General features: G+C 42.8%; 1 protein-coding gene across 1 annotated transcript in view; it reads right to left on the reverse strand.

The window, feature by feature from the left end:
* Positions 1-3,329: 3,329 nt before the first annotated feature.
* Positions 3,330-25,246, reverse strand: part of CABLES1 (Cdk5 and Abl enzyme substrate 1) — a 113,827-nt gene continuing 91,910 nt past the window's right edge. Inside the window, exons 6-10 of the mRNA XM_074944506.1 lie at positions 24,117-24,273; positions 22,876-22,979; positions 9,444-9,550; positions 8,092-8,299; positions 3,330-6,426 (exon numbers count right to left, since the gene is read on the reverse strand). Of these exons, the coding sequence (XP_074800607.1) occupies positions 6,286-6,426; positions 8,092-8,299; positions 9,444-9,550; positions 22,876-22,979; positions 24,117-24,273 (717 nt within the window). The 3' untranslated portion in view covers positions 3,330-6,285. The remainder of the gene's footprint in view (positions 6,427-8,091; positions 8,300-9,443; positions 9,551-22,875; positions 22,980-24,116; positions 24,274-25,246) is intronic.

Raw genomic sequence — 25,246 nt, forward strand, 5'->3', positions numbered from 1 at the left:
GCGCCTTCCAATCTTCAGGGATCAGGGTGTACCCAGTACCTATCCCTTCAATGAGACCACGCACATACGTGCTAGTCAGGCCGAACTCGCGAATTGCTTTCTTTACCTCTCTGATCACCGAGTAAGGCAAACTGACCCAGTCTGCAACCTGGTTGCCCTGGCCATCATCCTGCCAGGTCACAGGACAAACTGAGACCAGATCAGCCAGCTCCTCTGCTGTAAGATCTGAGCGGGTCTTCGCTGCGTGAACCATTTGTTGCACCAGCGAAAGCCTCTGAGCAGACGCAGACGACCCCCCGGGGGGCCCCGGAGCATGGGGCCCCACGGGCGGAGGGTAATCACACACCGGCTCTGGTGGGGAAGGCCAGGGAGGCGGTGGTAATAGAGGCACTGGGGGTGAAGCAGGGGGAGGGATGGTTGCAGGAGCGGACGGGGGTGGTGGGATTGGCAGCCCCTCTATTGGTGCGGGAGAGGGTCTTTCTGAGGCGACACACTGTGTTGCATCGGTAGGAGTGGGGGTGGCTGCAGGAGCGGACGGGCGTGGCGAGATCACCAGCCTCGCAAGGGAGGGCCTGTCCGAGGCGACACGCTGTATCGCGTCGCGGCAGAGGTGCCAGGCATGTAAAGCCTGCACGGACGCCCGAGGCTCTTTGTGCAATGTCTGGCCCAACCGCTCCCAGTCCGCTAGCTTAAGGGTTCCGGCTTCAGGGTACCACGGGCATTGGGCACTCACCTCCTGTAGCAGGAGAGTGAGTTCTCGAGTGGGGCAGTCATGATGAGCCTTATGCAGCAAATACTGTAGCTCATTGCGGTGCTGCACTTGCAAAGCAGAGAGGGAGCTTCCCATACTTACCACAATGAAAAATACTCACCGGGATCCACGAAGTGGATGAGTGACGCGTCTGAAACCCTTGCCGGGCGAGGTGAGTGCTGAGGGCCCCACGTTTGGGCGCCAGTTGTGGCGGTTCAATGACAAGACAGAACACAGCTTTTAGCAAGCAAGCAGGCTGGTCTCTGCTAACGGGCTTCCCCCTGTCAGCTTTCCACCTTCCCCTTTATTCTCTCTCTCTCCCCCCGCGCATTACATTCTCCAACAGATAAAAGGAATACACTGGCTTTGTTTAACATTCTTATTTACCAATTTCTATCTACCGCATTCCTTGCTCTCGGGCCTTGAGCCCAGTCCTGAGAGGCTTCCCACGATACATATCATCTTGGCGAGATTCCAAGGTTGATGCCCTTGAAAGGAGCTGTGTGTGCACTACTCCTACACAACACTCCGGGTGTGCCCTGAATGTTGCCAAGCGCATAAACCTTTATGAATCCTACACTTATGTCCAGAGCAGTATCACCAGAAGGGGAGGAAATCATTCCAGTCTTCTTGGCAGTTTGGTGTTGGCACTTCAACAAGGGAGGGACTCCTGATTGCTGCCTCCGGCACATCACTGAGGTGCTGCAGGGAAGCTGAGAGATTCAGACTGAGAGGGAAGTTGCTCCACAGGATATAAGAGCTGGAGAAACGACGTTATACTCCTGAGGGCATTCTGCACCAAAAAACTAAAAATTCTGCACACAACATTTTAAAATTCTGCAAGTTTTATTTGTCAATAAATAAATGCAGAGGCTCCAGCGCAGCAGTGGGGAGCACAGGCTGCATAAAGGTGGGAGATCATCCTGCAGCCCCCCCCATCCCTGGGACACTGACTCAGTGGTGGGGCTGTACCTGACCCTGACACAGCACAAGGCCTGGGCTTTCCCCAGAAACATCCTGGGGCCCTGCCCCTTTGTGCCAAGCACACCAGGTGTGGGTCAGGCAGGCTCAACCAGGCAGGATCCACAGCAGCCTCAGATGGCCATGAGATGCAGTTAGAGCCCATTCCTACAGTCCAGCTGAATGTGTGCAAATTCAACTGAGCTATGGAAATGCATGACACTTGGCAGCCTTGTGTCTATAGAGGGCCAGATCCAAAGCCCATTGAACTCAATGGTAGTCTTTGGATCAGGCCTGGTACATTTTTCACTTCACATTTATCCATTTTGCCACAAGAGTTTAAGGGTTTAGGGACTTTGGGGGTAGGAATACAAGACGTACTATAGGTCACACAGGTGAAATAAGGCTATGTCTAGACTCTACACTACGAGCTAAGGGTGTGATTCCCTGCTTGCACAGACATACTTGTGCGAGCTCTCATCTGAACGAGCATGCTAAAAATAGTGGCTTACGGTAACACCGGTGGCAGCACATGCTAACAGCCCCGAGCCCCTAGCCGTGGGGTTTGTACTCGGGGCAGCTAGCACATGCTGCCGCCCCCATGCTACTGCGACTACACTACTACTGCTCTTGGTGTGCTAGATCAGATGAGAGCTAGTACAAGTACGTCTGTGTGAGCTGGGAACCCTACTCCTAGATCAGAGAGTAGACGGCAGCCGAAGAGAGAGTTGTTTTGTGTCTGAGCCTTTTTAACCTTCTGGTTGAACTAGAACCATCCCATTTGCAGCTTCAAAGCCATTTAAACCATCTCAAACTCATTTTCAGTAACTCCTGCTTCATAAATATTGACAGATTGTTGCTTTCAGAAGGATTCTCTCTCACTGCTACCCCCTGGGAGTTTTTCTTCTCTGCTCTACTGACACCTGGCAATTTTTCATAGCATACTATTTCCCTTTAGTCTTGTTTTGCTAACACCTGTTATTGAAAACCCAGTATTTGCTCTTCAGCAGCACAGCTCTGCCATGCAGGAATTTACTAATCATCTCCATTATTCACAAATATATTAACCTCCCTTTCAGGCGGTTATTACAGTAATAAATTCCTTTTTCAAAGGTTTATGGTGTGCATACTTCTGGATTTTTGTACACTGGATTTTCTTCATGCAAACTCCTTACACTAAAGTGAAAAGGTAAGAGCTAAGGATGGCCTAAACGCCATTAAGGCCACAGTCCCGCTACACGTTCCATGCAAGCAGATCACTGTGCCAGCCTGGAGCCCCGCTGAAGTCAACAGTGTAAAAAAAGTCCACCTGTTTAGAAGAAGCTCAACATTAGGGCTTACGTAAGTTCATGTTCCTATGTTGACAACGGGTTTGGGGTTGAAGGTTTTGTTAGTTGCGACTGCTTTTCTTTCCTCCTTCTTGCAAGTTACAGAAGAACAGAAAATTGGCAGAAGATGCCAGAAATGGCAGCAGAAGCAAGTAGCTTTCTATGTCCCAGAGGAAGACAACAACAACTGCAATAAAAACCCCTCTTCAACACACAAGTGATAGCACTGAATAGTTTTACTTGCTGTTACTGGGGGAACATACCTGCTTTTTTATTTATTTAAACCTCTGTATGGTAAAGTGTATGTTACATAATTCCAAAATATTATGAATGATATGGAATGAATTATTTCCTGACCCACTTTAAATAAAAACTAAAATTTTGTGAATCGGCTATCATTTCCGTACAAGACAAAGGCAAACAACCATAATTTTTTGTTTGGTACAGATTTCCTTTATCGCTTCAGCTTGTGTCTTCACAGGCCTGGGGAGAGAAAGGGGAAATACAATCCTTTGGCTTAACCATAATTATACTGACCAAGCTTTGTGCTTTGATGTTTAGTATCAATATGGCTTTATATGTTCCTAAGTGAACAGTGCAACATTTTTATCTTTTAAATATTTATTCAACATCCAAACTGTAGCTGAACATTATTCCAAATAAAAGCAGAAAGTCTCCAGCAATCAGATTTCACCCCAGAAACCTATGTAAACTGTAGAGCTGGGCTAGGTAGCATTAGCAAAGACAATAGACATGAAAATATGATTCAATAACATCTCTAGTGACTGCTGTCATCCTTCAGTCAGTATTTTTCAGTTACAATACCCTTTCTCCCAGCCAAACTATAAAGCAATATGAAAACCAAACTCAAGGCAAATGAAGTTTTTATACACAGGTAAGACTTCCTTGTATTTTTAGACAGTCCCATTATTAACAACAAAGCTCTTTAGTGAAAAAAGCTGGAATTTATATACATGATTTAAATTAAAGGGACCCGGGCAAGGCTGAAAGGATTAATTTTAGACATGCCACCCTTGTTTTGGTTTGTGAATCTGTGCATCTGACACTGGCCTACTACTTGACTAAGCAGGCAGCGTATTGAAATGTAATCATTACAAAACAAATTCTGCACAGGCCTTTTGCGTTCTTCAGTTCTTTGCCTCCTTAGAAGAATGGAGCAGGCTGGCAGAATCAAGGAACAGTAGCATGTCTGATGGGGGAACCTAGTGTCATGTCTTTCCAGTGAATGAGCAATGCTGGGATTTCAGCAATGCTGGAGCACATCTTAGAGGCACCATTTCATTCTCTCTCCTCCCCCTCTTTCCAAATCAGGTTGGAATCTAATTACTTTTGTTTTTATATACAGTCTACAGAGAGGACGTTTTATTGCAGTTTTGAGATACTTGTAAGTAACTCTTTTAAAATGGAGAAGGAGCAACAAAATTCCTATTCATCCTAACTCTTTTTCTACGAACTTTCCACGTTCTACAGAGCAATCTTTTCAGGCAGCTGTTCTTGTTGCCACGCTAGGATTAAAGGGATAGGGCTACAAAAAAGACTGGTTCACATTTCTGTTAGGACCTTTGACTGAGGTGATTCCTGGTATAGCTGAGGAAAACATCAAATAGCTTAAAATAAGTGAAAGCAAAGATTAGTGTGTTTATATCTTTGTTTGTCCCACTCCTTTGTCATTTCCATACCACGAACAAACCCTCGCCAACATATAGAGATAAAGCTGCAGTTGGAGTTTCCTAGCTGAGATTTGTTTTCAGATTAATTTTTGTACACCACAGAGGTTAAGTATTTGATTTTATTGGAGTTTGTTTCAGGCATGATGGGGATCAAGTGGATCAGCAGTTGGAGTAGCTTGGGCATCAGTTATAGATAGATATATAAAAATAATTTAATTCTTTAATACATGTCCTTCAGCATGTGAGCATAGCATATATAATACTGGAGAGCTAGAGTGATTCTGTCCAGCTTTTCTGGTTGTCCAGCCAGAACCATGTAAATTGCAGAAAACAAACTGTTAAAACTCCAGTACTGCAATGTCTATAAAGGTACTGGACCGTATGTAACAATTTAAATGGCCATTGATTAAATTTTGCAGTCAACAATATTTAAAAACTAAAATTTACCAACATGAGGCGTCTCCCCTATCAAAGCCTTAAGACACCAATTATACTGCTCAGCCCTACTCTTGATTTTATAAAATACTGTTTAAGATGTAGCACAATAAATGTGCTGCTTATGCACTCTAACATAGAGCACAGAAATACAACACTACAAAGTGCAAGTCTAACCATCTCCACAGTGGGAAAAGTGCGAAGGTTAAAAATATGCATGTGGCTTAACACAAGACATTTAAAAACTATTACATGTAAATCACAAACTAAATGCTTTCCTCTTTACCATATGCAAGACTGAAACATATGGTCAGCTGCTGATTCATCTCTTGCAGTTGTAGTGTAATCTTCAGAAAGGTAAAAGATGTTGAAAAATCAGGGATAAAAAACAAGTGACCAAAAATGATCCCATTTACTACTTTTCCAGTAGTTATGTTTTCAAGAAGTAAACACGGAAAGTCCCCTTGGTCTTCAGCATCAGTAAATGATATCCTCTCAAACAGCCAAACCAGCCCACGTGGACCAAAACCAAATCAATGTCACACACACAGGCACCCCACAGGAAAAAGTGCACTTCCAATAGCAGGTACAAAAATAAATTGGCACACTCTTTTTGACACAGTGAAGATATCTTTTTAAAAGCTTTTCCACAACGTTAATAAGTCATTTTGTAAGTCGGAGCAAGTCTGTAGCAGAGCACTATAAGAATGCACTTGACTAGCTTGCAAAGTGTACAGATGATTGTAAGACAGATGGGAATGGAGGCTGTCGTTTAATTTTTGTTCTTGCATGACTGATATGGGTAACTAATTTTACTCCTTTGGTCCCCGTGGTAAGTTTTTGTTTTCCCCCCAGTTCCGGCATCAGTTATTAGTTCTTCATTAATATGCATCTCATTCCTCACCTGCTCTGAGTAGTAAACACTACATGAATTCATTTAGTCTGAGAGTCTTAGGAAATTCAATGCAGTGTTCCCCATTTGCTGCTGGAAAAATTGTGTATTTGAAGAGAGAGAGAAGTTTGGTATTGAGTCCTATTTTTGCATTTCCAGTAGTAACTACAGCTTGATAATGCTGAATAGAAACAGTCTTAAGACCCCTTCCTGGAAGGGTAGCCTGTGCTAGGAATTCTGGATCAAACGTCTATAATGTGGCATCACTTCGTGTTCAGGCAGATGGAGAGCAAATTCCAAGGCCACTAACACTGGAAATTCGAAGGCTATCAGCTCTCGCCTGTTCAGTCGGAACTTCTCTTCCAGTTTCTGTAACACAGAGAAGTTTAAAAAAAAAAAAAGTCCAATTTGAGGTTTAATAAATAAGTCCGTAGGCGACCAGCTACCAGAACCAACAAATCATACTAATTTCTTACTAGAAGGGCAGTTCGTTCACTCTAAGACACTCACCTGAACAGGTGTTTTTTTTTTTTTTAATAAGCCATAAATGGTGCACAAGTGGCATTTTCATTCATTCCATTTCTTTCTTTTAGCAGAAAAACTAAATCTGGTTTTCTTGCAGTGACTATTGAGCCATGAACAACGATGAAATCAGGCTCTGAGGGAGGTAAGGCACAACTGCGCTCACATACTCCCTCTCAAAAGCTTGACACAAATGTTGGTGACTTTCCTAACAGAATTATCACATCTGCCAGATAATTTTATTAATTACATCTATTCACAAGAGGGGTCCTCAGCTGATGACTGTAGGGTTTTTGTTGTGATTTGAGACGGTATGTTGTACTACGCTATTGTGGGGAGAAAAAGGAATTTTAAAAAAATTATTCCCATGTTAATACTAAATCTGTTTGAGCCTTTTAATACCTCAGAGGCACAAGGTGACACGTGCAACAATAATCAAACCATGAAGAATGGAAGCTGCACTACCCCCAAGAGGAGAAGATACTGGTTTCATAGGTGGCTTTCTGCTATAATTTGTCTGTTCTTCTGTTTCTCTTGGATTTATACACTAGTGGAATGCAGTCAGTTGTTTTGGGGTTTGATTTTTTTTCCACTTCTGACCTGCCCATTTCACTTTTTGTTGACTTTGTGGTAGACTTTTGTTGACTTTGATAGAGTGAACAACCAAGCCTAAAGGGAAGCTCAGTATCCACTCAGTCAGAGCATCAGAGGGGAAGCTGTCCCAGGACCAGATCTTCAGCTGCTGCTGCAGTCTTTTTTTTCAGGTGCCCTGAGGCTATTCTAACTTAAGAGGACTGCCAAACCAGCTCAGTGTTCTCAATCAAGCTGACATAAAAGGTGGTTTAAGCCACTTCTGCACCCCCGCTCCTGAATTCCCTTGGGTCAAGCACCATGTGTTGTTTGGCTGAAGCCAAGGATCTGGCCCTCGACCTCTAGTTCTTCTGTAGTTATACAAGCTCAGCATTTAAGTAGTTTCTGGATTAGAGCCTTAGAACATTTTCTTCCCTCTCTTATTTAATTAAAACCTAGTTATGGAAAGGGTCAGAAGACAGAACACTTAACTCTGGAGAAGGTGATTCACGCATCAAGTGCTGTGATGGAAATAGCATTCTATCACCTGAAAATTGAATTTGCTGAATGAAACCAGAGTTATAGGATTGGGGGAGTCTCAAATTTCTTTATCAGGCACACCATGTTGTCTTAGTGTCTCGTGGAGACCTCGCAGCCATTTAGTCGCATTGATTAACCTTCCCAGCCAGTTGTGACTGCACTGACCACCCCCTTCCTCTTGTGATGAAGTAACTTCCCTGGCGCATCTATCAGAATTGCACGTGTGCGCACGCGCACACACACAACATATATTAAGGACGTATTTAGTTGTTGTCTAAATCTGAATCTGGTTTAGCAACTGGAAGCCATGAGGACTGCCGAGACCATGTTGTTATCCAGCTCTGAGAACCAGAGTTTGGGAACTTCTGCTGTGGAAAACACTAGCAGCCGAAGGATACTTACATCTATAAGATGTTTAACTTCATGTTTTCTGAGGTCACTGCCAATTTTGGCTGCTAGTAGGACACACGCTCCAGCACAAAGCTTTCTGTTCTGCTTGTTTAGTTTCCCTTTGAGAGCAAGTTTCTCAAAGTAGACAAAGGCCATGGCCACAGTGGGCTCCTCAAAACCACACTCTTCTTGAGCCAGTTTGCGCATCTCTCGCTTGAGGCTGAGGAAAGAGAACACAGAGACAGACATGCTGTGTGAGCTGACCCAGAATTCACAGATTAAAGCAAGAGACGCTTTCTTTTAAAACAACTTTCCTGTGAGGGACTTTCATGCGCAAGCGAACAGGAGTTGGGTGGGTGGGGGAGTGCAATTTACATGGCTGGTATCTTTCTGTTTCTATTTGCTATTATTTAATATAAATCAAATCCCCCAATAAATATTCACTCTGGCGTTTCAGCTATGAGAAGCAAGTTACTAAATCACTAAAAATGATGTAGCAGAACCATTAAGATACACATGCCTTACTGAATAGCTGCGATCAAATTACTGTAATCGTTGCCCTTTTCTCTCCTCTTTCCCCTTTTCTGTCTGACACATTTTGTATCCTGTCACATTTAATTGGTAAGCTCTTCAAACTATTCCGGTACTCCTTCCCTCGTTACTTCTACAAAGCATCAAATACGCTCTGGGGACTTGCAAATAATAATAATTTGAAGGTTCAAATGAAAGTGTTTCCCTCTTAAATGAGCAGCTCCTTCAGCTGCATCCGACTGAAGTCATAATTCTAGCCTGCTGTGTTGGAAATAGTGGTATAAGCACCAATTCCTTATTACATCTTCCCTGCAACGCTGAGTAGAAGGGAAACCCTATCTCTAAAATGGTAAGTGCTGGGTCATCTCTATCACAGTCTATTATCTCAACGTTTCCTAACCCAATCCTACCGTGTCGCTGCATTATTTGGGTACACACAGAATCTAATATCCCCCTTCCTTAAAGTCTGACTAAGCTTTTAGTACCATGAGCTCTGAGATTTTCTGTCATCGTTATGGCCCACAGAATATAGTGGCTGTCCAGCTCACATCCACCATCCCTTTAGGTTTTTTTTTTTTTTTTTTTTTTTTTTTTTTATACTTAATTGGCAAGAATTCTATATCCAGAAACAGACTCTAGACTTCCCTGTCTTATTTACTCCGCTCACGAGTCAAAGCAAGTGTCTGATTTATTCTGTGCCTTTGAAGGTCGTTGTTTCTGAAAATCAGTTATTATTGTGATTTCCTTAATGGTCAATGGCAACAATTCCACTAAAAGGTGACTCTAGTTGCATGCTGTGGCAGGCTGAAATTGCATGTCATTCTGCACAGTACCTTCTTATTTTACTGAGGGTTAACTTGATGTGAGGGAACTTCTCCTTGAAGGTCTCATTCATGTCCTTTTTGAGATCTGATGGCTTCACATAGTCAATTACGGTAGTCTACAACAGATCAGTAGAAATGGATTAGTTATCGTAATCTCTAACAGATCACTCCAAAAAATCAAATGGTGACTTTGGGGAAATAATCTGAACTAGCAAAACAGAATTTGTGGTTGCTCTGTCAGAACAAGTGAACTGAAATCCAGAATGACAACTGCTCAGAGCAAACAACCACAAAAGTAAAAATACATGTTAAGATCATTTTTCAAATGACATGTGGAAAATGAGTTCCAAATACGTGGGTGGATGGAGCCCAGTTAATAAGTATTCTTGTTAGGACAAAGCAAAGACCTACGTCATTACAGTAATTGATTTAATGAACTTGAGTTTTGTGTGCATGGGTCTATTCAGTTCTGAAGCACACTGCTGATTTTCTTTCAAGTTTAACTATTTTGCCTCTTCAGAATTTGCACCAGAAGTGTCCTTTTTGAAGTCCCTCTGTTATACGTTTCTCATAAAATAGACAATTACATCCCATCTTTCTTTAAATATATACATAAGCCTAAATGGCAGGGAATTCAATGTAATACAAGGTTGTAGAACTTAGCTTAGAGTGCTAGTAAGCAGATAAAAGCAATGTTTAGTCAATCTGAATAATTTTAAGAATATCTTTGTGACAGCTCTTTTTGGTGAGATCTCCTCTCCTTTTTGTTATTAAAGGAGTTCTGCTGTAACCAAGCAGTGAGAGATTCTCCCTATGTGACAGAAAAGTGAAGTTCTGGAACAGCCTTCCAAGAGGAGCAGTGGGGGCAAAAGACATATCGGGCTTCAAGCCTAAGCTTGATAAGTTTATGGAGGGGATGGTATGATGGAATAGCCTATTTTTGGCAATTAATTGATCTTTGGCTATTTAGCAGTAAATATGCTCGATGGCCTGTGATGGGATGTTAGATGGGGTGGGATCTGAGTTACTACAGAGAATTCTTTCCTGGGTGTCTGGCTGGTGAGTTTTGCCCACATGCTCAGGGTTTAGCTGATCGCCATATTTGGGGTCGGGAAGGAATTTTCCTCCAGAGCAGATTGGCAGAGGCCCTGGGTTTTTTTCACCTTCTTCTGCAGCGTGGGGCACTGGTCACTTGCTGGAGGATTCTCTGCACCTTGAAGTCTTTAAACCACGATTTGAGGACTTCAATAGCTCAGACATAGGTTAGGGGTTTGTTACAGGAGTGGGTGGGTGAGATTCTGTGGCCTGCGTTGTGCAGGAGGTCAGACTAGTTGATCATAATGGTCTCTTCTGACCTTAAAGTCTATGAGTCTATGATTCTAAAAGAACTCTTGACTATTGAGGGGGATGCCAGAGTATAATCTGTTATCTAGAAAACTGCCTCTCTTGCCCCCCTGTCTTTAAGATCTTCCCAAATTCCTCTGTCACTACTTTGTTGGCCAAATCAGTAATGCTCAAACATTCGTGTGGGAAAAGTACAGAGATTTCCTGATTTTTTTTTTTTAATTAAACTGTTTTCACTTGAATAATGGACATGATTGAGAGAAACTCTAACTCACTGAATTACGGGGCAATGAATGGCTGGTCCTGATCTGCCAGACTTCTTCTTTGCTCTCAAAGTCTAGTACAGAAACGTATAAAAATACAAAACATACAATCCAGGGCATGCATCTGTTGTGAGAAAACTGTATTGAGCGCTACAGGTACTTGGCCTCCTGCCTGATCACCCCACCACGGCATGTGGGTATATCACTTATGTAGATGGCTCAGGCGGCACCTCATGATCTCAGACACCATCCGATGGTCCAGGGACATCTACACCGAACACATCACCGGCCACCGACAGTACCAGGAGGCGTGAGCCAGAACAACATGGTGCATTGACTACGAGAAAGGGAGCGAGAGACTTTTTCCTTTGGACCATATGAACTGGAACCATAAACTCACTGAACGCTAAATCTCGCCAAATGAGGGTCAATCCATCCTCATCATCGTATCCACTCATTATACTCCACACCTGAACATAGCCATTATATGAGCAACATACCCTCCTATCTCAATGTCTGGACTTTGACCTGTTAACCTTTTTACCCAAAATCGGGAATATTGCAGGTTATGTATTCCTTATGCCATCCAATTTTAAACCGAACTCTGCACCCCTTGATAATCTGTACGTTATTCCCTGATAACCGGAAACTTCCACGCTTAAACTCTGTATTGTTCACTTTTTTTAAACATCATCTTAATAAAATTTTTATTCCACATAGTGTGTCCTATCTGCCTCCCAATCAAGCCAATGATAACATATCTTTTCTGATTCCTGTTTTGTTATAAAATGGATTAATCTTTGGCTTCCTCCCCAGACAATGCTAGGGGGGGAAAAGATGCACCACTGGCAGGCACAATTGGTAAACCTGTTTTGGTTCTCACAGCCCATGAGGATTATTTAAAAGATTAAGCCTAGCAATATTATATCCTTATGGAAGCCTACGCCACCTGAAGAGGAGTATAAATTTGGGTTATTTTCAGATAACTAACAAGTGGTATGGGGGAAAATGTAATTATCCTTTTATTTCTAATCAGCTATTGATATAGAAGGCAACATGACAATCCTAGAAAAAGCCATGTATGCCCTTCTGTTCTCACTACACTTTCTAAGGGTACATCTTCGCTGCCTGCCAATCTGGCGGGTAGTGATCGATCCAGCGGGGATAGATTTATTGCGTCTAGACTAGACGCGATAAATCGATCCCCAAGTGCTCTCCCATCGACTCCTGTATTCCAGCGCTGCGAGAGGCACAGGCAGAGTCGATGGGGGACCGGCAGCAGTTGACTCACCACAGTGGAGACATCACGGTAAGTCGATCTAAGTACGTCGACTTCAGCTACGTTATTCAAGTTGAAGTTGCGTAACTTAGATCGATTTCCGCCCCCCACCCCTCAGTGTAGACCAGGGCTAAAGGAGAAAGGAGAGGAGTAAGTAGTAATCTTTCCTGCCTTTGTTTAGAAGCCATAAAGGACGAATAAGATATAGCTATGGGAGGGAACTAAAAAGAAAAAGCGCATTGAGAAGTCTTCCAATTAAACCTCTCCACCCATAAACACCCCCTCCACACATTCTCCCGTAAATTCCTGCCACTGGCAGTATTCTGGAAGATAAGAGTTACTGTAGTGAAGCTAAGCAACTGATTATGCATTCTTAGTGCAAACCCTTACAGATGGGCTGGCGTTAGTGCATTTGAAATGGTAGCTATTTACCCTGGCAGGCAATCGTCCATTCAGCTAGACAGAGCAAGCACAACAGAAACCTGCGATTACCTTGAGAACCATGCACACATTCATTCCAGGATGCATGCTCGTTTGGCACGTTAAACCAATCTTGAGTTTTTCTGCATGCCCAACAAATGAGACAAGTTACTAGGGAGGTTCTAGGCCAACCCGCAGCTTTAGCATCTAACCAAGTTGCCAGCAAGATAGATCCAAAGAAACAAATCAAATAAATCTTCTCTGTCTATCCCTGCCCTCTTTGTGTACATACCATAGTTTAATTCTGGGACACCAGAGATTAAACAGCTCATTGCTTGAAAAGTTACTGCCTGAATTGTATGCCAGGTTTGCATACAATTGCATACAAGTTGCCTCATATGTACCGTAAGGCATCTGCTATGCTGACCTTCCATAAAGTTCTCAGATGTGTAATGTGCTGGCCTAGCTGGGAACATGCCCATTCTACTGTAAGGTGAGAAAACACCATTATTATTATCTAGTCTGACCTCCTGCATAGAACATCACCAAGTGATTCTTGCATCAAGCCCATAACTTGTTTGAGCTATAGCAGATCTTTTAGAAAGACATCAAAATCTTGCTTTTAAAGATTTCAAGTAACAGAATACACCACACCCCTAGTAAGTTGATCCAAAAACTAACTGCACGCACTGTTTAAAAACGTGCATCTTATTTCGGATCTGAATTTGTCTACCTTCAGCTTCTGGCCATTTAGTTTTGTTATACCTTTACCTAACCTCAGCAGAGGCTGATCCTGCTCAGAAAGGGTTAAGTAAATTCTGCCTATTTTCTGAGGCACGCAGTTCCTTGCCTTGCCTGGATAAAAGTGAGGTGGGAGTAGCACTACAAAGAGGGGAGAGAAATCCTAGAGGCAGCCAAGTCAGGGGAGAAGGTCTGAACTGAACTTTCTTATTGCTTTTTGTTAATAAAGTCAGTAGAGAGTGGAGTTTTGGACTCTGCACAGTATGCAGCCTTTGTTTTAGAACCGGTTGGAGGGCACCCACTCACCAGAACCTTCTTTTATAAGCCTTATCTGCTATGCCCCAAAGATACACTTTTATTTTCTATACGGCATACTTTATACAAAGAAAACAAACCCAAATACAATATAATACTTGACAATTATCCAACATCTTTCATGTGATCTCAATGGGAGTCCTTCCACAGACATTTGGATCAGGCCCAAATTGCTTAAAGAATTGTGACCCACAACCATTTGAGGTAGATATTATACCCATTTTACAGGCAGGGAAAATTAGGTAGAGAGCGCAAGTAACTTGTGTGTGGTTACTCAGCAAGTCAGGAGTAGGACAGGCGATAGAGCCCAGAATTCCTGATGCCCATTTCTTTGCTTTAACCATGAGAGTTGATAGTCGAAAATAACATAGCTCGGCACTAATTAATAATATACTTGAGTTGAGGTCAGGATTTCCCAACCCTCCTCACTAAGGGGTTTAGGATTGACTGAAGCAGAACAGCTAATGGGGTACAATATTTTTAGCAGGTTGTCCCAACTTCTGCAGCTCCTCCTCTTGCATCCTGCTAAACTCTTGTGTACTCACTGTGGAATTCTGCCCTATGGACATCAAATAGCTTATGTGGCTCTGACTGTGACACTCACACAGGTGACTTGAGAATTTTAAATGTGGTCATAGAGATTCCTTTCATTACTACTATAAAGGAATCACTGTAAAAACCAGGCTGCATAACTCATACAGTGGCTTACTGCAAGGGTAAAGAAACATTGGTGACCCTGCATAAATGAGGAGTTCAGCCAGGAAACATGACCTGCCGAATGTCATGATTGTTAATCTCTCTCCTCTTTAAACAGTTGAATGATTATGTTTAATTACTACTGTGTTTTAGGCTATTTTAAGGAATCCTGAAAAGGAGATCTTGTGTTCTATCACAAAGGTGCATGCCTTTCAGTGGCTTGGGACAGTTGTACATTCTGAATTTGCCTCTGTTCACAGTCATAGTAAATGACCATTATGCAAAAATCAAAGGTTGAGGAGAAGGAAAGCTACAGAAAACGTTATTTCGTGCAGCAGGAAACCAACCTGGAGGCTTTGTTGCAACTCATTACCAAGCATCTGATCTGCATTACGTCAGAGCTCTGATAGTTTTAGCAGTGTACCATTTGAGCTGTTTTTACCATAATTCTCCGCCACCCTCAAAGTGATCTTTTCGGACATGTTTACAGCAGATAATTGCGGTATGGTCTATGATCATGCTACTTGAACTAGACTCAAGTGTCACTCTACAATAACTAAGGCTGTGAGTCTTTCACAGAGGTCACAGAAATCACGTATTCTGGGACTTTCCAGACTTCTGCAGCGGCTGATGCAGTTGACCCCATGGCAACCTGAGCAGCTGGGGTGGCCCTGGGGCCAACCGCTGCTCAGGCAGCCCCAGGCAGCTGGCCCTGGGTGCTGCCCTGGAGCAGAGGTCCGGGAGCGGCGGGGGGGGCCCTGGGCACTCCCCTGCCTCCCTCAGGAGCAGCAGCGTCCACTGGAGCGGCCCCCCAGAGCAGCAGCAGCATCCACTAGAGCGCACCCCGCCACAAGCACCTAAGATTTAGTTCAGGGTATTTATAGTACAAGTCATGGACAGGTCATGGGCCGTGACTTTTTGTTTATTGCCTGTGACATGTCCATGACTCTTACTAAAAATACCCATGACTAAATTGTAGCCTTAATAATAAGGGATAGCAATCTTTTTTCTAACTCAAATCCTGACACTTGTTCTGGAAACTTAGTGTAGCAGCACTGTCCAAAATTGAGGGCCATGCTGCTAACTTTCTAGGACTAAGGGCTGCGCATAATTTGCTTAGAACAGTAGATTTTAGTTGCTCCCAACTTGTGTGTGTGGCTCATGGGGACTCCAGACCTCATCATGACTGCTCCGGTTCAGATGGAGCACTGCTTGCTTGAACCCAGAGATTCTGTGGACCTCCGTACCCCCTATTAAATTAAGAGGGTAGCACAGGGCCAAATTTTCCTCAAAAGTTCTATTTTGTCTGTGGCCACCTCTGCAGAACAGAACTGTATTGACCAATAATACACTCTGTTGTTTTGACTCCAATTGCTGAGGAGCAGATTGCCAATAATCATTTAACTTTCATTTTTTAATTGCCAAAACGAAGTACTCAAAGATAGATGGGTAACTACTAAGCTTTAGAACTGGAAACAGAAAAAACACCTTATACCATCAAATGAGACTTGCCAATCTTGCTCAATCAATAAGAAAAAGCCCAGAAAATTGTTGCTTCAAGCTGGACACTAGTTCTCTCAATTTGTTAGGTTAGATATCTAGCATGGCACTAACTACCCTTCAGAATTATAATTGCAGAACTCCTTCTCGGCCACTGCTTCAGATCTAGAGGGACTCTGCACTCGGGGGATTTAGCCCCAGGGGAGAGTAGACAGCAATACGGCTACATCCATATCCCAGCAGTTCTGCCAGAGAAGGCCAGCCATAAACCATGGCTGGGCTACACAGGAGTCTGCTGATGGGACCTTCTGAGAGAGATGCTAAATAGCATTCCCAGCTCCCCCCCAACCCGCAATTCAGCTGGACTGTCCACCATTGGGACCTTACTGTTTGGGTTCTGCTGCAAGAACAAAAGGATGGAAAATGCAATTTTAAAGTATAGACTAAGGTCCTGATTACCAAAGAACACACTCCTGGTAAGCTACTTATTTGATACTGCTCCGGTGATGCAGTGAGAATTTTCAGGGTACAGGAGTTTAAGGCCCATCTAATGAAAGATATGTGTTTAGATCAGCGGTTCTCAAACAATGGGGTGTGCCTCCAAAGGGAGGCAAGGGAATGTGTCAAGGGAGGCGTGCTCACGAGCTGTGCGCTTTCACCTTATTTATTTATTTAAATTGCTCTGACTGTCAGTCCCGGGTGGCTGGGGATCGTGCAGAAGGGCTGAGCATACCTAGAAAGTGGGGGGAGTGGATAAGGGGACAGCCGGAGCCCTGCTGCCTGGGTTTTTCTCCCCTACCCAATCCCTCACCGGGAGGCAGCTTGGGTTCTCAGGCTCTCCTTCCCGCCCCCCCCCCCACTCAGTCCCTCACCCTGGGCTCAGGCTCTCCTTCCTCCCTACCCAGATCCCTCACCGGGAGGCGGCGGTGGGGCTCCAACCGTCAGCCCCAGGGTGGCAGCAGCAGCAACGCACAAGTAAGGGTGGTGGTAAGTCTGCTGTGAAAAGAATTACTTGGGTGCTGCTGCTGACATGGTGCTGCCTTCAGAGCTGGGCCCCTGGCCAGCAGCCGCTGCTCTCCACTCTGGCTGGGCAGTATTTGTGTGTGGAGGCGTAAAGGCTACAGACACGCAGAAGGGGGAGTGATTCAATAAGTGTGAGAACCACTGGCTTAGACAGTCAATAGTTTTAGAGGCAAAATCCTGACACACAATAGTAACAGAGGCCATACAGCTGAATACTGGAGAGAGAGAGGAATTATTTAAGCTCAGTACCAATGTGGACACAAGAACAAATGGATATAAACTGGCCATCGGGAAGTTTAGACTTGAAATTAGACGACCGTTTCTAACCATCAGAGGAGTGAAGTTTTGGAATAGCCTTCCAAGGGAAGCAGTGGGGGCAAAAGACCTATCTGGCTTCCAGATTAAACTCGCTAAGTTTATGGAGGAGATGGTATGATGGGATAACATGATTTTGGCAATTAATTGATCTTTAACTATTCATGGTAAATAGGCCCAATGGCCTGTGATGGGTTAGATGGGGTGGGATCTGAGTTACTACAGAGAATTCTTTCCTGGGTATCTGGCTGGTGAATCTTGCCCATATGCTCAGGGTTCAGCTGATCGCCATATTTGGGGTCGGGAAGGAATTTTCCTCCAGGGCAGATTGGCAGAGGCCCTGGGTTTTTTTTGCCTTCCTCTGTAGTATGGGGCACGGGTCACTTGCTGGAGGATTCTCTGCACCTTGAAGTCTTTAAACCATGGTTTGAGGATTTCAATAGCTCAGACATAGGTGAGAGGTTTATTGCAGGAGTTGGTGGGTGAGATTCTGTGGCCTGCGTTGTGCAGGAGGTCAGACTAGATGATCATAATGGTCCCTTCTGACCTTAATATCTATGAATCTGTGAATCAGAAGAAGGTTGTAGGGAACACAGTGGGGAACGGCAGCAATGGGTAAAAGAAAAGAGGAAAGAAAGGATGCCAAAAGGAAGAAATTGAATTTTCTGCAGTTTCAAATATATGTGGTGGGAGGCGGCTAGACACATTTCTCAGAGAACTTTTTCGAAACACAGCCAATCTTAAATGCCTGAAGTTTCACCATACCTCTGATCCAGGCTCTGCCTGGGCTAGGATTCTGATCAATGCTGATGTTCCAGCACATTTCCCCAGAACAGGATAGATAGCTCTTCAAAGCAAAACACACTGCTGTACTATGTAGATTGTGTTGCTATCTAATATCAAGGCATCCTCTTCTTCTTTCTTTCTACTTCCCTATTCAGGATCAGCGAGTTTTATAGCCTTCTTCCAAAACTCATGATAGTAGGCCAGGCGTTTGTGCTGACTGGTCTCTCCAAGGTCCACTGATATTGATTCCATTTACCAAGTTTTTGGTCTTCCCATTTGGTTGTCTTCTGTCCACAATCATTTCACGAGCCATCCTAGCATCATAACTCTTGGGGCTCTGCTGGACATGTCCATACGAACATAGCCTTGCCTCTCTTAACTTGTCTTCAGCTGGGGCAACCTGTATTAGGCCCCTCATTTCATTTTCTCCCATGGGGTGTCAAACCATCTGACCAACTCAACATCTTCATTTCTGTTGTGGAGAGCATAATAATTTCCTTCCTTGTGACTGGTCAAGTCTTTGTTCTGTACATTAAGATGGGTCAAATTACAGTTTTATACGCTATTTTTTTAAAATCTTTATTGGCATCTTTTTATCACAGAAACTGGGGTCAGCTCCCACCATTTGCATCAAGCAGCTGTAGTACAATGCCAGGCATCACTCATGAGGACACCATCATCAGCAACCACTGATCCTAGGTATTTAAATTGTTTTCCTATTCTAAGCTCTCACCATAAAGAATATCACAGGCAGAGTTCTTCTCCCTCAGTTTTCAGAGCCTCAGTCTTACAACATTCACTCTAAGTCAGTGGTTTTCAAGCTGTGGGTTGGGACCCCAAAGTGGGTTGCGAGTTCATTTTAATGGGATTGCCAGGGCCAGCATTAGACTCACGGGGGCTCAGGGCATAAAGCTGAACCCCAAGTCCCACCACACAGGGCTGAAGCCAAAGCCCAAGCCCTGCTATGCAGGACTGAAGCCCAAGCCCTGGGCAGTGGGACTCGGGCTTCGGCCCTGGGTGGCGGGGCTTGGGCTTTCTGCTTTGAGCCCCAGCAAGTCTAATGCCGGCCCTACCGAAGCCTGAGCCACACTGCAAGGGGATGAAGCCAAAGACCAAGCAACTTAGCTTTGTGGGGCCCTGTGTGGCTTGGGGTTGTGTAGTCATTTTTGTTTTTGAAGGGGTCGCAGTGCAATAAAGTTTGAGAACAGCTGCTCTAAGCCCATCCGGCTCAAAAGTATGTTGCCAGTTCAAAGTTGTCAATCTTCCACACACATCATTAAGTCATCAGTGAAAACCTATTCCAAGGCTTCTCCCTTCATAAATTCTCACTTCCGTGACAACTGCAATCAAAAAGTGGCTCAACGCTGATTGCTGATGTAGGCCAACATTTACTGAAAATTCTCTGCTATATATATATATATATATATTTAGTTTTGACCACGGTAGTCACACCATCATATATATCCTGGGTAAGATGAACATATCTTTCTGGCGCACCACAAATGCCACCAAACTAGTTCTCTTGGTAAATGATCATATGCCTTCTCCAGGTCCACAAAGACCAAGAGCTGTCTCTTCGCTCCAAACATTTCCATGAGGATTTGTAGCACAAATATGGCATCCATTGTGCTTCTTCCTCGCATGCATCCATACGCACATTTCCAAATTTCAACCATTCCACACAGATCCTTTTCAGTAATCTTCTCCCACACTTTTATAGCATGTGACATCAGCTTAATTGGGTGATAATCAGCATACAGAGTAATATCTCCTTTATGTTTAAAAATAGGCACCATAAAGCTTTTACACCATTCATCTAGCATTTTCCCTTTCTTAAGGCTATCGAGGCATCCTCAGAATCAAATTTCCAACACAGTCAGCTATATTAACAGAGCATTGTGAACTACCAGACTGTCTCCAAATTGCCCTCCCATTTGTAATTTCTGCAATAGTGGTCTGTCTCCTGTTCCATGCATTTGTACAAATCCAACTTCATTTATTGGATTTTAAGCTATTTTTTCACATCTTTTTACCATATCACTTGGTTTGGCTATACGGACTATACTATGAATTATACAGAGAGCTAATTAAATGGGTATCATTTTCCCAGCTTCATTGTACAAAGACGTGAAAAAGCATTTGTTATTTATATACACTCTTTCGGAAGTCTCCAGACAAAACAGAATCTTAATCTACAATAGGTGACAGATACTTGGATGCTATGATGAACGTATGGCCCCATGCCTGTACTGTGCACACTTTTTTTTGCAGGAGAGGCAGTTTGGGAGGTGAGAGGTTATGTCACTCATGACCATTTTCGAACAGCTTGCCTGCAGGGAAGTTGTACATGCTTTATAAAGATGAGGGGGGAAGGGAGGAGATTGAATAACCAGTAAGATAAAAGAACATGTAAGTAAATATCACTTTGGCATGCTACGAGGACCGGAAAGGACATGAGAAATGAACCAAGTCTTGGGTGCTTAGAGCAACTTTCTGAGATGAGCGGGGGAGAAAAAGTGAGTACATTCAAAGATCTAAGATAGCTATCACAAATGAGATATTGCAGCCCTCTAATGAATCACAATGAACAGGTGCAGTTTTCCTCTGTTCAAGACACTTCATCCATTTCTAAAACATGGCAGCAAATCCCCCAATACGCTGTAGGGGGAAAAATAGTCAAGTGACTATCCCCTAGTCTGTACATCACTGTCTGGTTACACAAACGAACCATCTTAAATGACTTGTTATTTCAATCAGAAATTGGGCCTGTAGCACAGTGGATATATACATGTATGTGTAGGATGCATGTATACAGTAAATTCCTATTGAGATAGAGGCTTGAACTGATGTAGGACAGTGGGGAGGTGTTCCCTCTATTAAAAGCCACTTTGAACACTTACTAGTTTAATAAATCTGAGGACAAGGCAGCACAAAATGCAGGTAGTTCTTGTTAGAAACTTATTACCATTCAAAGACCTGCCTAGGAGTTAGTAAAATTTGTGCAATGTTTAAAACTAAGGGCCAGATTCTGCAATCCTTTCAGGCAAGTCATCCCCCTAAATCATGCCACATGGAGCGATGTTAATTTAATTCTATAAAATTAACACGTTTCCAGTGTAACATCCTGTTTACTGGCATTTTATAAAACATCATATTCCAGTATTAATTTTATATCTGTGTGCTCTCAGTGTGTGTATATTAAAAATATATACCAGAGTTCTGATTCCCAGGTCTGGCTGAACGGCACCCAGTGTAGGGCCCAAAGTGACTGAATGCAATTTCTGCACTCCCCTGATATCTCAGACAACCAGGTGTCAGTTCAGTGCCTGGTGGAAAGCCCCTGTAGGCTGCTCTAACTTATCTCCATCTGCAATAGTTGCCAAGGGACTGCTGTAGCAGCACAGGATCACTGGGATGGCCTTGTCCCATCCCTGACACCTCCCTGCTTCACTGTCCCTGGCAGAGAGGGTATCTCAAAACAGATCCAGTATTTTCCCCACTAGATTTCACTAGCCATGAGGTGCAAGCCAAAATACCTCTCAAGCTCCTAGAGTGAAAATAGCAGGAAGTAAAGCAGAGGAGATTCTACATTTGTCCCTTCGAGGGACAGATCTGTCATCACAAAGGGAGCGGCAGAACTAAATCAAACCATTCTATGCAGTAGCTGGAAAACGTCTGGCAGTGAGGAGCAGACGTCACTTCTGACTGGAGCACACAACGTGTTAGTTTGAAGAAGTAATGGGTGGAAAGAGAACTCTTGTATCCTGTTTATCAAATAAAGACTGGTCGGGGAAAAAAGAAACTTTACACAGCATATGCTTAGCTGCTCGTGTACTAGTATTAAGACGACCTGTTTTGAGCTACGTCAATACTTGACCCAATAGCTTTCTGTTATGGATCAATTCTTCTGAGATTTCAAGCCATACAGCTCTATCCAAATACATAGTTATAAATGTAAACTTGCCTTTTTTGGGGGGAGTCTTAATTTTTTTCCTATTGTTTCACCTTCTTTGGATGCCCCGTGCATGGGCACACGCACTCTTGTGTAATGCACGTTGCAAGACTTCCCCCCCAATCAAAAGATGTGCATCAAATTCTAGGAAGGATAATGTAAACTTGATGCAATTAAAAAGAAACAGAAGGCTGCAGAACCATTTCTCTTCTCACATAAAATACTGAGATGGGCAGAATTATGAGCCTGAATTATTACAGCTTTGGACATCATGGAAAATATAAGGCTTATGCTAGTCATGGGACTTTCCTTCTTACTTTGAGACTACAAAGAGCAACCCATGCCAAAACAGAGAGCAGCCTATACAACACCGTCAAAGAATGTAAAAGAACCTGCTGGAAACCAGAGTTCTGCCCTAGTGATGACAGGAATAAAAAAACACAGCGCTGTTTGTGCAGCTTCATACAAAACTAAGAGCAACAGATATCACATTTACATGAGAAATAAGTGCCAAGGAGAGGAAATAAAAGTAACCCACTGAAAGACGGAACAGAATAAATGCATTATTAACCGACGACTTACATCTAAAATATCCATGAAATTAAGCAGTAATAAAAGCTTTTACTTTTATAACACCCACATGGACCTACTTTTACATGTCCCTCGTCATTTAGAGCAAGGGATTCCAAAATGCTGCTGTTAGGAGGTATAAATGTTGTGTGATGATTTTAAGCAGGAGATTTCAAAGTCCTAACCACTAGGATCAAAATGTACCTACTAACTACTCTATTATCAAGTGTTACTCACCATATATGAAGGGAATATTAAAACCCGCTTGTGCTTGCCACATGGCCACTGAGGATCATCTAAAAGATTTGGGTCATAGTCAATATAGTCTCCCAGGTCACTGCCTATAAAGAACATATAAAAAAAGTGATTGAACAATTAACTGCATCAAGAAATGTCTTAGACTTAACGTATGCAGCAAGCAAGTTTTCAGTCAATGGACAAAATTACCTCTGTCTGGGACTTCTGAAGGAGCCTAAGGGAGATAGCGGCAACAAAATCCTGTTGAAATTGAATAATAGCTTGGTGCCTGCTTCTCTTAGGCCTTTGAAAATCATAAACTCTCTTGCTTGCCGACAAACCCATGTATACATTAAAGCTGTGGTGAATGTAAAGTCCCCAAGCTCCAGTGACAGTATAATTTGAAGAAAGATGTTGAACCTACCGTTTATTAATATAATCTGTAGTTCTCCAAGCTCTGAATTCACAACTATTTGTGAGTTTACATAGTGTAGCCATGAGTCATAAGTTTGCCATCTAAATGTTGATCTTCACATTACAGTATACACAACCCTCCATACTTAAATGAGAGGTACATGTGGTAAAACCAGATCAAGGACATGGGGAAGAGTTTCAAATTTTTTTAATCAGCAAGTGAATATGATAAAGCATCTGCCTTGATTTTTCTCCTATTAATTCAGACCTTTTGAGTTGCTTCAGGTAAAATGTTAAGATACCCTAAATGTATAGCTACTTTTGGGAGAGTGGGAGAAAAAAGGTGACATCGCCTTGTTTGTTCTGATATTGAAAATGCAGTCTTCATTATCCATAATGCAAAAAGCCACAAGTAAGATTTTTACAACTATGACTTTGATACCAACATCTGTTTCTTCCACAGTAATTTAGAGAGAGACAAAGTTGGCCCTTATGTATGATGATCAAAAAAAGAGAGCCACTGAGAGAGTCCCAGTAAGTGAGAGTGGTGGGTGGGAAGATGGTAATGGGCTACATGCCACAGTAATATTGTTTGTTTGAGATTCTATGAACTTTAAACCAATTTGGCTAAGCAAAGTATGGGCAACTAGAGAAAGGTGTTTTTTCCACAATCTACATCACCCGTTACTTTGTTTGGAGACTGAACTTTGCTTCATTTTAAAAAAAAGAAAAGGCAAAAAAATTTCCCCCAGCAAACAACAGTGTGAAGAACTTCCTATAGCAAGTGTGAGAAGGGATATTAAAATAAATAACTCCTATGAAGTTACCTGTGTCAATGCTCCCCTGCGTGCTGTTAGCTCTTGCCAAGGAAAGGCTACGATGGCTTGCATTGCGAAATTGGGAGAAGGAGGAGGTGGAGTCAATTGTGTTTCTCCGTGTTCCCAAGGCATTGGTTGGAAATAGAAACTGCGTGTAAGAAACAGTCTAGACAGAAAGAGCCAGAATAGACACATAGTTAATCACACAACTCAGCCTTAATAGGATCCAATTGATGTGACCAGGTTTGAAATTGGGGACGCCATGCAGCGTGACTGGCATTTACCATCAAATTCAATTTTTTATGTTTCGGATTTTGAGTTAATCACAGATTAATACCAGCCACTTGTTTTCCTTTCAGTGTGATCAGTTCATCCATCCTGAAAAGCTTTTGCATACATGTTATGTCCTTTTTAAAAAAAAAGCGGATATGTTATATTTACCAAATCCTAATGAAGGGCCTAATTCAAAGTCCGTTGAAGTCAGCTGAAGGATTACATTGACTTCAGTAGATTTTGGATAAGGCCTCACCTGCTTTTTTTCCCCCTCCTAGGAAAGTTGTAGCAGATTTCCACAATTTCTTCCCTGAAATAGCATTCCTGTGTATAGGTTCTCCAGCACCGCTGGGACCAGAGTGAACTTGCTTGAGCAGTCGTATCAGTTGTTTCAGGATTAAATGCTTTTGAAGCTACTTTTCCCTCCTAACATCTTGGTTAGCGTGGGAGATATTAGACACTGGTATGCTGCAGGTAATCTGTTGCCTATCACCGTGGAATAAAGATGAATGAAGGATTTGCAGTGAATAGTTTATTTGATTAATTTCCTTTTTTATCTACTTACGCATTTAACAGGAAGCAGGTATTATTTTCTCAAATGTATAGAGACCTGCACGGATACAAAATTTGCATCCGTATTCAATCCACAAAAACAGTCCGCGGATGCAGATATCCATGGATATAAAGCGGATAGCCACGGATTTGAAGGGCTCTACAAATGTATTTGTTGTTCAAAATTAATCATGGAATAATTTCAAAAAATAATTTTTTGTTTATAAGCAGTTTATTGTGTGTATATCAAATTCAAAATGTGAGCAGTGTTTAGTTTTGATTGCGCATATAGGTCGGATTGTAAGATCTCTGGG

The sequence above is a fragment of the Natator depressus genome, chromosome 2 (assembly GCF_965152275.1).
Source record: "Natator depressus isolate rNatDep1 chromosome 2, rNatDep2.hap1, whole genome shotgun sequence".
Taxonomy (NCBI): domain Eukaryota; kingdom Metazoa; phylum Chordata; order Testudines; family Cheloniidae; genus Natator; species Natator depressus.